The sequence below is a fragment of the Triticum urartu genome, chromosome 5A (genome assembly GCF_056163025.1).
Source record: "Triticum urartu cultivar PI428250 chromosome 5A, HENAU_Tu73, whole genome shotgun sequence".
Taxonomy (NCBI): Eukaryota; Viridiplantae; Streptophyta; class Magnoliopsida; order Poales; family Poaceae; genus Triticum; species Triticum urartu.
This window is the reverse complement of record NC_141877.1, coordinates 633,742,270-633,758,146: the sequence shown is the minus strand read 5'-3', so window position 1 is coordinate 633,758,146 and position 15,877 is coordinate 633,742,270. Positions and strand designations below refer to the sequence as shown.

At 43.7% G+C, this 15,877-nt stretch overlaps 2 protein-coding genes across 2 annotated transcripts; both read right to left on the bottom strand.

Moving 5' to 3' along the window:
- Positions 1-4,287: 4,287 nt before the first annotated feature.
- On the bottom strand, positions 4,288-8,237 carry LOC125511253 (SNARE-like superfamily protein). Its single transcript, XM_048676582.2, has 5 exons — positions 8,216-8,237; positions 7,923-8,050; positions 6,849-6,954; positions 6,602-6,770; positions 4,288-4,862 (listed from the first exon to the last, which is right to left on the bottom strand). Exons 3-5 carry the CDS (start codon positions 6,912-6,914, stop codon positions 4,666-4,668), a joined length of 432 nt encoding a protein of 143 aa, XP_048532539.1. The 5' UTR covers positions 6,915-6,954; positions 7,923-8,050; positions 8,216-8,237; the 3' UTR covers positions 4,288-4,665.
- A 1,414-nt stretch (positions 8,238-9,651) lies between these two features.
- On the bottom strand, positions 9,652-13,800 carry LOC125511252 (uncharacterized). Its single transcript, XM_048676581.2, has 3 exons — positions 13,334-13,800; positions 10,677-11,365; positions 9,652-10,170 (listed from the first exon to the last, which is right to left on the bottom strand). The coding sequence occupies exons 1-3, from the start codon at positions 13,682-13,684 to the stop codon at positions 10,158-10,160; spliced, it is 1,053 nt and encodes a 350-aa protein (XP_048532538.2). The 5' UTR covers positions 13,685-13,800; the 3' UTR covers positions 9,652-10,157.
- Between the last annotated feature and the right edge of the window lie 2,077 nt (positions 13,801-15,877).

The window sequence follows — 15,877 nt, the reverse complement described above, 5'->3', positions numbered from 1 at the left end:
TGAAGTTGCAAAAGAGCATTGACACATTGTTACAATCTAACCTATGACCCACAAGAGAAAAAGCAATATCAAATAATGAGAGAATAGCAACTTTGAAGAATACCAACATTAAAAAAATAGTGTTAGCATTCGTTTCATCCCACGAAGATCTTTCATGCATGAAAACGTTTGAATGTCACTTCATACTGTTTTTTGTTCAATAATTGTTTTTCTACAAAGCAGATAAGGCTATGGTTAATAAAATTGATTTTGCTATATAGAGCATTTAAAAAAAACTCTCCATTAGCTTAGCTGCAACTTTAAGTGCTAAAAATGAAAATATTAAATGAAATGTCAAGTCGACATACATCATAAATGAATATGGAGTGTGCTAGAAATTGAGAAGTAGTAAAAGATGATCTCAATTAAATTGGAGCTTTTCAGCCTGGATTGGCCATTGAGCGTATGTAGAAAGTAACAGACTAAATTAATGTTCACAGATAAAACTATTTGAACTGACATAATCATCCAAGTAAGTAAATATACATAGCTTGATGAGATCAACATGATTTCTAAGTTAGAAACTGCAAACAAACAGAAATTTGGAAAAGAAAAGAATCCTAAATAAACATACAGCTTATCTTGATATCAATTGGAATTAGGGAATTGCATAATTGAGGTCCCTGTTTGGTGATGTGGTTGTGCTGCCACTGCGGCGGCGGCTGCGAGGCCGCGAGGCGGCGCGAGCCGCGGGGGACGGGGGCGCAGCAAACGGACGACTGGAGGACCCCATGAGCGGCGGAGTCGGGGAGTCCGTGATTCCGCCCCGTGCCAGGCTGCATGCGTGTGTAAACCTGAAATCTGGCCAGGATTGAGTAGGGGTTTTTTTTTTAAAAAAAAAAGACCGGGATTGAGTAGGTAGGCAATGAGGACGTGACTAGGCTGCAGGTTGAAGCAATTCCTATTTGTTTAATGGGCTGTCTATTCTGAGTTTAGATTATGTGGGCTTCCGAAATTACCAAAAGAATAGAGCTGAGTGGGGGCAAGGTGTTGGGCTGAGTGGGGGCACGTAGCTACATGTACGAACAAGTATACGTGGCTGGAAAAATCAAGCGGGGGCAGCTGCCCCCACAGTCTTCAACGTGAGTCCGCCCCTGGCGCTGTGCTCACCGGCGTTGCAGGAGACACCGGTGCTGCCATGCGGCGCCCACTGGCGTTGCTAGCTGCGTGAGAAACGACACCGCGGGATGGCATCGGTGCTACAGACCGTCGTCCGGCGTGATGTCGCGGGATGGCATCGGTGCTGCAGACCGGCGTCCGATGTGACGCGCTCGCGGTGCTGCAGACCAGTGTCTGGCGGTGACGGGCTCGCGGTGCCGCAGAGGACGATGGTGCCATCAGGGTTGCAACGGAGCGCCGCGCGGGTCGTTGAAGCTCCGCGGGGGCTACAATGAAGCGCCGCCGGAGCTGCAATGAAGCCCCATCGGTGCTGCAGTGGAGCTTCGTCGCGGGTCGTAGGCTGCAATGGAGCTCCGTCGGTGCTGCATTGGAGCATCGTTGCTGCTGCAATGGAGCTTCGCCGGCGCCGGCGGTGCCGCCTTGCAGCTTTGTCTCGCCGTCGAAAGTTGCATTGGAGCTTCGCCAGAGGGCACTGGAGCTTCGCCGGCGCCGTTGGTGCCACGTTGCAGCTTTGTCTCACCGTCGAAGGTTGCATTGAAGCTTCGCTGGAGGGTGTCGTTGGGGGTGCGCTCGATGTTTGCCATGGATAGCACCTGGAGGCTCTCAGTGCTGCGCCAGATCGGACGACCGCAGACGCTAGAACGGACGGCTGGCTAGGCGGATGATTTCTCTAGAAAATCATCCGGCTGATCCGTAGCAGTTTATTGTGGTTGGTTGCACCGTTTTGATTTTATTTGTGTTGGCTTGGGTTTACTTTTAATTATGCTACGATGGTGTTTTTTTCTCATTCATATATTTGTGTGGACTGTTGTTGGGGACGATGTTTTTAAGCATGGAAGAGACAGTATTTGTTTAGAGGAGAGTTTTTTTTTTTGCGGGGTTGTTTAGAGGAGAGTTACTTGCTTGGTGCATGGTTGTAGTGTCCTTATACGTTCCGCTTCGGTGTCAACCAGTGGTGGTTGTGTGAACATGTCGAAAACTCTTATTCCATCAAACTGCTGCTATAACTCACATGGGCCGGCCAATAAAAATATCACTTGCTCAGCTTAGCTCCATTCCTCGCTCGCTCGCTTATGTTTTTTCACGCTTGCTCAGAAAAAATTGGCAATCACGTTTCTATTTTAAAAATTCATTAAATAAAAAGATGTTAATGAATTATAAAAGTCCTAGTATTTTTAAAAATTTAAATAAAAAACTAATAATTTTTAGAAATATTCATAACAATGCTCACGAATTTCAAAAAAAGGTCATATTTTAAAAATCGCAGACATAAAAACATTCATGAACTTTAAAATAGTATCCATGAATTTGAAACATATTTGTGAATTTTAGAAAATGTTCACACAACCACCACTATTTAATTTGTAAAAAATAAATAATATGAAAAGAAAAGACATTAAAAATAGCAAATAAAAAATAAAAATAATAAAAACTAGAAGGCTTCTCAGCCGCGACACAAACCGTTATAGACTGGGTCCATAACAACCCTTTTTTTTGCGTGGAAGGGCCCATAACAATCCAACAGCTCCCGACGCACTAGAAGAGTAGAAGGCTTCTAATAATCTAGGGAGCTTAGTATCTTAGAAGATCCCAACGTTGTGTTTTTGGTTTTTGCAATCATGTGAATCAAAGAGGTGCAGTTATACATTGCGCTGTTTTGCACCCTTTTCTTAGAAGAGGAAAAGAAGCTCTACCGACCCTTTGGTCAAGGAGCCCACTGGGCCTCGTAGTCCGTCCAGCCCACTGAAGAGTTTGATTCACCATCTACAACAACAACAACAACAACAACAATAACAAGAAAGCCTTTAGACCCAAACAAGTTGGGGTAGGCTAGAGGTGAAACCCATAAGATCTCGCGACCAATCATGGCTCTGGCACATGGATGGCAAGCTTCCACGCACCCCTGTCCATAGCTAGTTCTTTGGTGATACTCCAATCCTTCGGGTCTCTCTTAACGGATCTAAAGGAAAAAAATTACCTAAAGAAAACTAAAGGGAAGAAAAAACACCTGAGAAGAAATTAACACGTCACTGTCACTAAACCCACATTACTCAAAAAATGCCCTAGATGAGAAGCATGTCATTATCCTAACTCAAGCATGCATGTATAATGCTCTAGACCAATGCAGCAACCCACATCTGCGGAAGCGTCAGTTAGGATGTACAAGTACAAGAGGCCCCCTAAATGACGACCAACATACTGCTATATGTCCAGGCTCATGTCCCTTCCCTCCTCTCCTTTGTGCCATGCATATAAAAGCAACAGCAAAAAAAAATGTGTTTACTCGGTGACAGCTTAAGATGTTGGCCGCCACCCTGCGTTGCTTAGTATACATGACCAGATGAAAGAAAAACAGTTTTATACCTCAAGAAACATTTAATAAATAAAAAACCATATTGTAAAACAAAGCAATAGCAATCCCAAGCAGTCTTAAGAGTGGCATTTGATTATCTTTTAATCCAATTTCCTTTTTTCCAGTCTGGGGAGGAAAGGGCACCTGGCCGCGGCTCCATTTCATTAAATGACACCAAACATTCCAGTTCACTACAAGAGCCCCGGCTGCCTTGACTAGACCAGCAGAATAACAAGTAGAAACAACAAAACTGAAAATAAAAACGCTGACCAACAGGTCAGTCGGGATAAAACATGAAAAGATGACTACAGTTGTTACTGACAGATACAAAGCTGCTGATGACCTGGTTTCCGTAAAATAGGAAGGATTCGGACGATAATCCCAAGCTCATCTGCACCTGCGCTAACGAAAAAAATCAAAACAAATACTAGAAAAAATCAAAAAAAATTATGTGGTAGATAGTTTGATGCGTGAGGTTCGCTCCAATTTTCAAGTCATTTGGATATCTGAGTAGCTCTCGGCAAAAAAAAAAACAAATTCATGGTTCTGACCTGATTTGTCTTTTTTGCTGAGAGCTACTCAAATATTCAAATGATCTGAAAATTGAAGCAAACCTCACGCATAAAATTATCTACTACACAAAAAAAATTGGAATTTTTTGAGTACCGAAACGCCGCACTCGGATTCGGAGAGATACACCCAAGCGCCCGTGCGCTGCTCCTGCCGCATCACCGGGGGAAAGAAGAAACAGAGCACAAACAATAAAGACCATAGAGTTTCACCACCAGAAATTAATTAGCCAACAGCTGGTTCCCATGGTCCAAAAAGACAGCCAGTATATAAAACATCTGATATTCATGGTATTACCGACCGTTATACAGGTTATTTACCCACATGGCCACCAATACATAATCTTGTTCAAATCACGGAGGCATGGAAATTCAAACTCAGCAATGTCAAAGTCTAGACACATCGTCTGTCTTGGAAATGCTGTAACCCAGCACTGTATAGCAGATTTACAGATATCAAAGTGCAAACCACATTCATGTTACCAGCCAGAATCACTTTCAAGAAGAACCATGTTCTATGTGACCAAATACAAAGATGGTAGAGAAACACACACGAAATTGTGCTCCGTATGTTCCTTTCATGTTTCACCGGCCCAGAAGTGCGACACGGTCCTTCTGGATGACATGAGCTAAGTTGAGGTCAAAGAGCTCACACCGGATTGGCATCTCCATCTCGTAGAATGGGTTCTTCAAAACAAACTCCGTGTACAGCTCATATATAGTTTTCAGCAGGATTTCCATATTTTGAGCGCCTGTTTCGCATACAACGAAAAATTTGGTCCCTGGAGCATGCCATGCAACCAGCCAGGTCAGTAACTAGACAGTGCCAAAGCATAAAATGACACGGTTAACGGGTAAAGAAATGAATCCACAATTTAAGAGCATAGTTTAGGTATGCTGATTTTAAACTAGAGCCATACCATTTACTAGCAACGCAAGCTGAGAACAGAAGAAAACTGAAGGGCGTCACAATTTTAGAATATCTACTTTCTCATGTTGATCATTTTTAATATAACACTTCCAAAAATCTTGAGTCACTACGTAGATCAAATCCTAACCAAATAAACTTGACAAAATTAACAGGATAAGTTAGCTCTGGGTATAGACCCCACATTCACATTGGCATTCGAATAAATTGGTAACACAATCCAGCACTTCAATTTCTTTGGCAGTAAATATAAATTACCACACTTGTATACAAGTACTTCACTGGTTCATTTCTTAGTCCTACAGAACACAGTGCCATGTGCTGCGGTTGCTAAGGATACAAAGACCGGGAATAGGGCACTCGATCTCACCTATCTGCCAGCAAGGCCTAATCCTTATCGTGCAAGGGACGGTATAGGCTTATAATTATTTCTGGTTCAATTGCTTCATCAAGTGGGGTACATGCTGCCTCTTCAGCAGGGATGGTGCTTAGCCCCTAAGAAACTAATTCCCATCAAAAGGAAATTTATCTAAGCATATAAACTATCCTAATCTGAAGGGGAGCCTTGGCGCAGCGGTAAAGTTTGTGACCATGAGGTCACGGGTTAGAGTCCTGGAAACAGCCTCTTACAGAAATGTAGGGAAAGGCTGCATACTATAGACCCAAAGTAGCCAGACCCTTTCCCAGACCATGCGCAAGCGGGAGCTACACGTGCACTGGGCTGCCCTTTATATAAACTATACTAATCTGAGAACCTTCTGCCCGTTTGCGCTGCACCTTTGATGGGAACCCACGCCAATGGCAAACGGTCAAACCACAAAGTCCAGTGGGCAAAGTTACTAGCGTCATTATTATGATTGAAGCATCAAAATAGTACTCCCTCCGTCCCGAATTACTTGTCGCAGAAATGGATAAAAATGGATGTATCTAGTAAATATATTGACGTGTACCAACAACCAAGGAAGGAAGCTTTGTACTTATGTGTGGATCAAGTCCAAGAGCAGATGCAATTAGATTGATCTACTGAGTTCTGCTACTGCTTATAGTTTTGTGGGCAGATGCCTGCTCTAGCATGACATGAACAGAAATAAATTTGTAGTCATTGAAAGTTGGATGACATGAGTGTGTTAATAGTACATAACGGCTAATGCACATCATTCACCAAGGAAATGGCTGCTGCCTACAAATCCAAGGAACGACAAGTATTGTTTCTGCTAGATGGCAAATAAAAGAGCAACCTAAAGTAACTGAATTCAATGATGTCACTTAATTCAATATGCATGTATGGTGCTCAAGGCACAACTGTGGATAATGGAGAGGCCACATGTGTTGTTGTTAATAACTTGCATTTGCATGAGATTATATTCTGAACATTTAGAAAAAGTAATGGACAAATTTGTGTAAGTTTAAGGGACCAATTGTGAACCAGTAAGTGAAGAATAAAACCACAGCTTGTACTGCTTAACTTGAAAATATCCACTACTAAAACATCATTCACCACAACCCAAAAGGTACATAAACCCACTAGTATAAGCGTGTGGTGACGATTTATCATTATCAAGCATGTGGGTACAACTTAAGGGAAGTGAATACCTGTGAGGGATTGGAAGCAATGGAGATCGAAATTGTGGGCCTGTAAGAGGTCAATGCCAGTACAGCCAGTGGTAGGGGACAGCTGCTGTGAGATAGCATGCATCGAGTGCCAGAGACTCGCCAGACGCAAACTGTCGTTGGTGTCCATTCTCCCCGCTGAGCCATAGTCCTGGGGAGATGTGCACGTTGTTCAGACTATCTCTAGTTCTCTACAAAGTAGAAAAGGAAGAGAAGTGCAAGAAGATACCTTGTAGTATATAAGGCCGCCAGACTTGTTGATGATGAAAAGGCTGTAGATTGCGACTGTCCCCATAGCCACACAAGAAGGCTGAGCAGAATTAACAGCTAAACTCCTGTATCAGATGTAGATAGAAAGATATACATTAGATAATCAACGACAAATAAAATTTGGGTACATGTAGAAAAGATATACGCCATTTCGAAAAAGAAAAAATATACGACTAACCAAGGAACTGGACACCTAACTTGTTTGGAACTGAAATTGTCCATACAGATAGCTTTAACTTGGACACAATAACAATACAAAAGCTACAATTTAAGAAATGCTAATTCCACTGCCTTATGTACAATCTACCTATACCATTGCTGATATCCAGTGAAATAAATGCATAATCCGTTGTTCAAGTTGATGCCATATATTTAATTTGGTCGTGCACAATTAAGGAGTGGAACATCGATCTGATCCAAACTACTACGTATAAACTAACTAAGGCAGTGTTTGGTTGAGCTGTGGATTGTACAAAAACTGCTGTGGAAAAGCTGGAAGGTGTTTGGTTGAGACAAAGTGTGAAATTGTAGATTTGTCTGTGAATCGTCTGTAATGCCTCTGGGACCTGAGCGAATATGTTTATATATGCAATTGACCATAAAGCAGTGATCTGTACATTGGTCAATTTTACCAGGAAGATGTTAACAACATAACAATAACAGGAAGAAATAGATTATCTTACAAGCCTCCTAAGCTGTACGCTTCCACATTTCTAATGGCCATGTACGCTGTCACCAATGTCAATTATTTTCATACAAACACTTCCACAAACACCTTCCAAGCAAACTCCATTACACAGTATAATCTCACAATATGCAGGAGTAGATAGGAAGTAATCATCATATTTTCCTTACACAACATGCACTTGTAAACATATATATTCATACAAGAAGGTCATTGCCTGCAGTTTTATTTAGAGGACATACACTGCAATTAGGACAACATAGAGGCAGCGCGGCCTGCAGCGAGCCAGCAGATCCGGCCGATGCAGGGGGAGGAAGGAGGGAGGAGGGAGGAGGGAGGAGGGAGTACCTGGGCCGGCAGAGGAGCGCTGCTCCGGGAGGCGGCGGCGCGGGCTGGAGGTTCGCCGGAGGGCCGGCTGCAGTGGCGGCGGCGGAGAACCCTGGCTCCTTCGTTCGTGCGGGAGTGCGATCCCTCCTCTGTTCGCACCATACCCGAAAATCAAGTTAATAATGAAGGATTTAGGGGAGGGGGGAGATGGGAGGAGGATGAGGGGGAGAGGGGCGGGAGCAGCCCCTGCTCTCCCATGCGCGCCGGCGGACGAGAGAGAGGGGTGGGAACAAGGGGGCGACGAGGAGCTGTACCTTCGCGGCGGCGAGGAGGCACGATGTCGACGGCTCGGCGAGATCCAAAGGCGTCGGAGACGAGTGAGGAGAGCCGTTTTTTTTTTCTTTCTCTTTGAGCGAATAGCGGCGACTAAGCCGGTGTACAGGCCTCCTAAAGGGAAGCGACGCCCGAATGATTTCGTAATTGACGGCCCATTAACTTGCATTTAGTCGTGAATCAACCTGTGGTTAGGTGAATAATGGTATCCCTAGCTCATCAGGGTTTAAATCCTGATGCTCGCATTTATCCTGAATTTTTTTCAAGATTTCTGGCGATACGCTTTTAGTGAAAGAAGACGTTCCCGACGCCTATGGTGAGTGTGCGTATGTGTGTTTATATGAGGGTTTGTGTTTGTACTGTGTTAAAAAAAACTCGCATTTAGTCAATTCTAGTCCTGCTTAAAAAAACATAAGGTTCTGTCATCCACCTCTGTCATTCGTCGAACATTTCCCTGCCCTCTCGTCTTTTATCGACCTTTATGTTTTCTTTGACAAGATAATAAGTTCTTATCAAATAAGTGATTGTCAAATAAAATCCTAAAATTTATTTAGGTAGGTAAAACATGGGCACGATTTGATAAATAATTGTGTAGGCAATCTGGAATCATAGACTATCATACTACAAAATATTTACTCCGTTGCAACGCACATGTAATTATCTAGTTTGTTAAAAAACAAAAATCAACCAAATAATGAAAACAAATTGCACATAGAAAATATAAATATAATGTCCATCTCATATTTAAAAAATGTTCATGCACATAAAACTTTCAAAAACATCCATTCTCAATTTTTAGAACAAGGTGTCACCCTGTTGGCTAAGCTCGCAAGGAGCAAGCTAGCCCACTCGCACTCGAGGCCTAGTGGCGCATGGTGCTTAGAGACTTCTATAAAAAAACATGCCTCTAAAGGCGTCCTGAATGGTCTTGTTTTTTTAATGTATTTGAAAAGAAATAAGAATGGTTGTTTCCATATGTTAGAAAATATACTCATGTGATTTTGAAATGGGTGTGCTTAGGTCTTAGTCGATTGAGACTTAATCAAGTCTAAGTCAAATGATATAACATGTAAGAAAGAAAAAGAAAAGAAAATTTTGCACGGATCTCAACGTAAGATTCTACGAATATAGCATCGATTGAGACTTGGTTAAGTCCCATTTTGAAAAAGGTGTTCACATATTTTCTCACCTAGGAAATGAAAGCAAAACAAGTGGAAAAAAAGAGCGGAAAAGTAAAACCAAGGAAAAGAAAAGGAACAAGGAAAAAATTGTTTAGGCTGCTAGTTATCTGACTGTTTCTGTTCATCAATCACCAGAGAGGAAATAAACACACCACTATCACTAATCTGCAAGCCCGCAGTACTGAAGAATGCCCTAGATGAGAACCATATCATATCATGATCCAAAATCAAGCATGTATGCGACATTCCCCAAAAATCTGTAATTATAAGACCAACAGAACAACTTACATCTGCAGATTTAAGTTTGAGGATACACCAAAAGAATACCTAAATGCATTTCTGGACAGGCTCTATATGCCCACTCTCCATATATCACTTGCCTTCTCTCTTTTGGGCCATGCACATTACAGCAACAACAAATAAAAAATGAAACGAACTCATGAACACATGTTTACGTCAAATGTCGTGGTGGCGGTGAGACCTGCTTAGGGTGCCCGTCACCGGTAACTAAGGTAAGAATCTTGTACTTATACGACCGCTGGAGATCTGCGACTGCATGGGTCCGGATATCAGTCTTGACTCCACTGCAAACTCTTATCATGTAAACCCGCTTTCTCAAGTTTCCTAATTCTTCTTCTACTACAACAAAACTGTTAATTCCTCTTCCACTGCAACAAAACTGTTAATTCTTCTTCCACTGCAACGTAACTGTTGGCCCACTCATCGAATTCCTCTGACTCTTCTACTTCTTGCACCTGTTAAAGGAGGTGATTCTAAGTTAACTAAATTACCACACTAGCAAAGAGCAATGGCAAATATTCGGTAGCTAAATGGGAATAGACAATAGAGTGGACATGGATTATTCCTTGACTTTCAAAGTAGACTAGTGCCTGATTTATTTCCATAACAAATTCTCCAACAACAAAGAAATGCATAGGTAATTAATGTGTACATGCTGACAGGATTGTGCAAAAAAATGCAGGTTATTATTTCATAAGACAGTAATGGAATAGTAATTTAGCACTACCGAGACCCCTTTGACTTCTTTGTATTGGCTCAAGCATTGTGACAAATTGTAACATCTGAGAGTAGTGACAAGCATATGTTGCAGAGAGTAAAATGATTTTCACCACAGGCACCCCTTTGACTTCTTACTAATTGCTCAAGCATTGTGCGAAATGATAACATCTGAGATAGTAATGACAGGCATATGTTGCAGAAAGTAAAAAAGATCTTCAAAAGCATCATATAATGTTAATACCTTGTGGAAGAAGATCCATAGCTTTTTTTACTTTTCTTTCGAGGATGACGTTCATTCTCGCCATCCTCTTGATCACTCTTTTCATCACTCGTATCGACAGCTTCGTCCTTTTTATGCTCTGCCCTGGTCAAGCTTGCCAATCTCCTGGGAAGAAAAACATTGTAGTAATACTTCGCCAAATCCTTTGTTTCCTTCTGTCCGAGCTCCTTCAAGGCAATCTCCATGAATTTCTGATGTTTATTCTGAGGAATCAACTTGTCAACTTTTTCAAGTTTCCTTTTGAAAACTGTGGTCCATTGCTCTCCAACTTGCTCACCCATTGCGTCTAGCCCACAGTTTCTGAAAGCTTCCTCACCCAACTGATCCTTGATCCAGCTCCTTGCCTTCTTTACGTGAAATCGTACACAGTCCTCAGATCCAGGACAAGAACACTTACACTTGTCTACCAATCTTTTCCTCTTCTTCTCTGACTTGTCAGTTGCTGAGATATCCATGTTTAGTGGATAGACAACTGTGCCCAGTTTTGGTAAGGTTGCAGCTTTGTAATCATCAGTATATTCCACAGATGGAGCATTTTTCCACTCAGGGACAGAAGCTTGATGCTCGACAGGGTCTGTTCTAACACGTTTCAGCGGATAATTAGATAAGTAGCTGATCTTACAATTTAGCCTCTCCGGACTCCTGCTTTCCTGGCAACATGGAGAAGTGAATTAGACAGACTCGAGCAACAGTGATCAGATCAAAGAAAATTGGTTTTATAACTCAAGAAACATTTAATAAATAGAAAAGCATATTGCAAAACAAGCGATAGCAGTGCCAGAGTAATTTCATGCGGCAAATTTTGTTGGAATTATTCTTAACTTATTAGAAGGGTGGCCTAGTGCCAAGTCAGCAGGACTAGGATATTTAGCACGCAAGTGCGCTGCACAATCTGCATCTCTCGGCATAAAGACATGATTTAGCATGATTAAACCATAATAATCAAATCTTGGATAACCCTAGGACGACAAGTCCCATCTATTTTTCAAGCATGTTAAGTGTACAACCATAAATAAGCTCTTAGGACTAACACCTGAAAGGAGCATATGATATGACTTATTAATCCTTAAATGCAGCAACATCCATTGGCAGGGCTACACTACATGATCTTTCAACTGGATTGCTAATGTCAGAATTAATGAATGTGCATATTTCTCACCTGCCAAATCTGAACTACCATGGGCATTCAAGAACCACGATCTAGTCTGATGTGAACAGAACATTTGATTGAGATAGAAATCAAGTTTAGAAGGCCACAACATATTTTGATCAAAATGAGTTGGTGTCATGGGTAGTACATGCGCACCAAACAGACAACTGAGACATGTCCCCCGGGTAAAAGTTGCTTAGCACCGTTTATCTAAAATGCATTGATAGTTAAAAGATAACAGGCCACAAAAGCGAATCACCCCTATATATAGCTGGCCTCCGAGAGCAGCTAGATCCAAAAATTCAAACCTGCATTTCTCACAGAATCAAAAGCATATGCCCGTGTGGAATCAGCTCGGATGACCCAACGGATTCCACTGACATCATTCCATCTTTTACACAGATGTGTCATGTGTTACCACTCCTGCCAGTTTTTTCGCTTAAGCACCAAATAATATACAGTCGCCCATATTCACGCGTCAAAAATGTACAGACAGCTGGCCCAACTCCCGTGTAAAAACACAGCATAAGAATATGATGACGCCACCCTGTCAAAAGCACGCACCCCGACTAAGATAATCTGAAACAAAAGTATGGCATAAACACGGCCTGGTAAATTTATCGAGCGAACCAAACATCGATCCCGGTACATATCCTATGGCAACGCACAGGTTTGTAGGTACCAACCAATTCAGCATATCTACTATGATAGTTTGATATACATATGTGTTTTTTGTACACAATAAAATCTGGAATTTAGACACAAAATAAATAGCATAGAAAATATAGCAAATGTTGAAGCAATTTTTTAAAAAATGCAGCAGAGATTAAAAGGGGTGACATCAATTCAACATTTTATCTCATCAAAGCACACTAGTTACCAGTCTAGCACAAATCTGAGCTAATAACTAGTATTAATAGAATAGAATAAGATTCCATCTTGAAAGTAGTATAACTCCATGTCCAGCTTAGTCATAAAGGCATCATGAACTTCGCCCCTAAGTGGCATCAGAGTATCAGACAGACCAAGCTCTGGGGAAACTGGCAATAAATGAATGAAGAGACACGCCAATTCCTACCTAATTCTTGGACCATGGCGACTAATAACGGGGTGCCGTAACTAGTACAGAGAATCCTAACACGCAAGAAATGAGTGACCATCGCATCGCGCAGGCAAATCCTAGCGGCCGTAAATTCGCACAGGCAAACACAGAGCAGGTAATCCGGCGATTAGAGCAAGAGCAAACGCGTGCAATCGTTGGCGCAAGACCCACTCTAATCACCACAAGCAGCGACAGATCAAAGATCACCGAGCGCCAAGGCGGAATCATCGGCGGCGAGCCCCGAGTAAGGCCCCGCTCCAATCACACCCCGGTGCACCAAGGACATGGACGCCGCGAACCAAAAAAAACCCATTCCGCACGCTCCAACAGGACGAATTCGCGCCGCCGCTTGGCGAGAGGCCTCACCTGCGGGTACGGGTAGTCGTCGTCGTTCGGGACGCGGGCGCAGCGCGCGCCGCGCACCGTGAGGAGCACCTCCCGCATCCGCCCCACGTCGCCGAGGCCGCGCCCGTGGCCCCGCCCCGCCTTGGCCGCCCACACCGCCCCCACGGCCACGCGCCGCGCCGTCCGCACCGCGCCGACCGCGGCCTCCCGCGCCGCGACCGAGGCCCGGGTCTCGCGGCTCGGCAGCGAGGGCGGCGCCCCGTCGTCGTTGTCGCCGCGCCTGCGCTTCCTCGACGCCGACGGCGGGGTCCGCGGCGGGGGAGAGATGCCGCCGCCGACGGAGCCGGTGTACGGGAGGTCGGATCCGGCCATCGGGGGGCGCGGCGCTCCGCCGGCGAGGTGTTTGCGGGAATGCCCCCGCGGCGTGGGCTGGGGTTTTTGGCGCCTGGGGTTGGGTTGGTTCTGCAGCCGCTCTGCTCTCAAGGGTTTGTTCGGTTGGGGCACGTGAGAAAGGCAACGCCCCTCTCTTTCTTTCAAGATGGGAAACTTGGCATGTGACTTTAGAGTTTAGAATGCATGCTTGCCAAAAATTAGATCTAAAGAGTAAAGTAACCACGATGGCATTCCTTCAAAAAGATATCTAAAGGGTAAAGTAGCCTTTAATCACTGTTTGACCCAAAAAAAAATTGTTTATGGTTTGAGTATGGTAAATGATTACAGACGACTGACCGGCCGAGTTTTGCGCTGGTCGCCTCGTCACCCAACAGAAATAAACCAATCCAAAGGTGACACGTGCTCTTGCGGGTACAACCTTATCTCTTTCCTTTCTCTCCTTCGTTTTTCATCTCTCGCACAGTGCGTCTTTTTTCCATCTTACACGGGAGAGCTCCTCCACCGCAGCGGCTCGTGTCCAACTTTCTCCCTATTGTGGCCAGCGGAGCCATTGGTAAGCGGCCGAGCCAAAGTTGTGCTAGGCAGTCGAAATTTGGTTTGTTTGTGCCCGCCAGATCAGATAGCTGTTAGGTGGCCGGCCCAAATTTGTGTCGGCGGACCGACGCCTTGCCTCGCCATTTGAGTATTTATATGTGTTCTTTATTTTAGCAGCTAAATGCTGGTGTGTTACTACTCTTTACTCCCTTCGTCCGAGTTTATTATATCCCCTTGTATTTTCAATCAAATTTTAGCCATCTATATTGAAGGAAATATGCTCTATAGGCAATAATAAAGTTGTTATTTATATTTTCTTATATCATGATAAATCTTTATTATCATGGTAGAATTGTATTAATCGGAAACTTAGTACATGTGTGAATACATTGACAAACAGAGTGTCACTAGTATGCCTCTACTTGACTAGCTCGTTAATCAAAGATGATTAAGTTTCCTAACCATGGACAAGAGTTGTCATTTGATGAACGGGATCACATCATTAGAGAATAATGTGATTGACTTGACCCATCCGTTAGCTTAGCACTATGATCGTTTAGTTTATTGCTATTGCTTTCTTCATAACTTATACATGTTCCTATGACTATGAGATTATGCAACCCCCGAATACAGGAGGAACACTTAGTGTGCTATCAAACGTCACAACGTAACTGGGTGATTATAAAGATGCTCTACATATGTCTCCGATGGTGTTTGTTGAGTTGGCATAAACCGAGATTAGGATTTGTCACTCCGATTGTCGGAGAGGTATCTCTAAGCCCTCTCGGTAATGCACATCACTATAAGCCTTGCAAGCAATGTGACTAATGAGTTAGTTACGGGATGATGCATTACGGAACGAGTAAAGAGACTTGCCGGTAACGATATTGAACTAGGTATGATAATACCGACAATCGAATCTCAGGCAAGTAACATACCGATGACAAAGGGAACAATGTATGTTGTTATGTGGTTTGACCGATAAAGATCTTCGTAGAATATGTAGGAACCAATATGAGCATCCAGGTTCCGCTATTGGTTATTGACCGGAAGTGAGTCTCGGTCATGTCTACATAGTTCTCGAACCCGTAGGGTCCGCACGCTTAACGTTCGTTGACGATCAGTATTATGAGTTTATGTGTTTTGATGTACCGAAGGTAGTTCGGAGTCCCGGATGTGATCACGGACATGACGAGGAGTCTCGAAATGGTCGATACATGAAGATTGGTATATTGGATGGCTACGTTTGGACACCGGAATGGTTTCAGATAAATTCGGGCATTTACCGGAGTACCAGGGGGTTACCGGAACCCCCCAGTGAGTCATTGGGCCTTAATGGGCCATAATGGGAGAGAGGAGGAGGCAGCCAAGTGGGGGCCGCCCTCCCCCCAAGCCCAATCCGAATTGGGGAGGGGGCCAGCCCCCCTTTCCTTCTCTCCTTCTCCCTCTTCCTTCTTCTCCTGCTCCAACTAGGGAAGGGGGGAAACCTACTCCTACTAGGAGTAGGAATCCCCCTTGGGGCGCGCCATATAGAGGGTCGGCCCTCCCCTCCTCCACTCCTTTATATATGGGGAGGGGGCACCCCATAGACACACAAGTTGACAGTTGTCTTAGCCGTGTGTGGTGCCCCCCTCCACA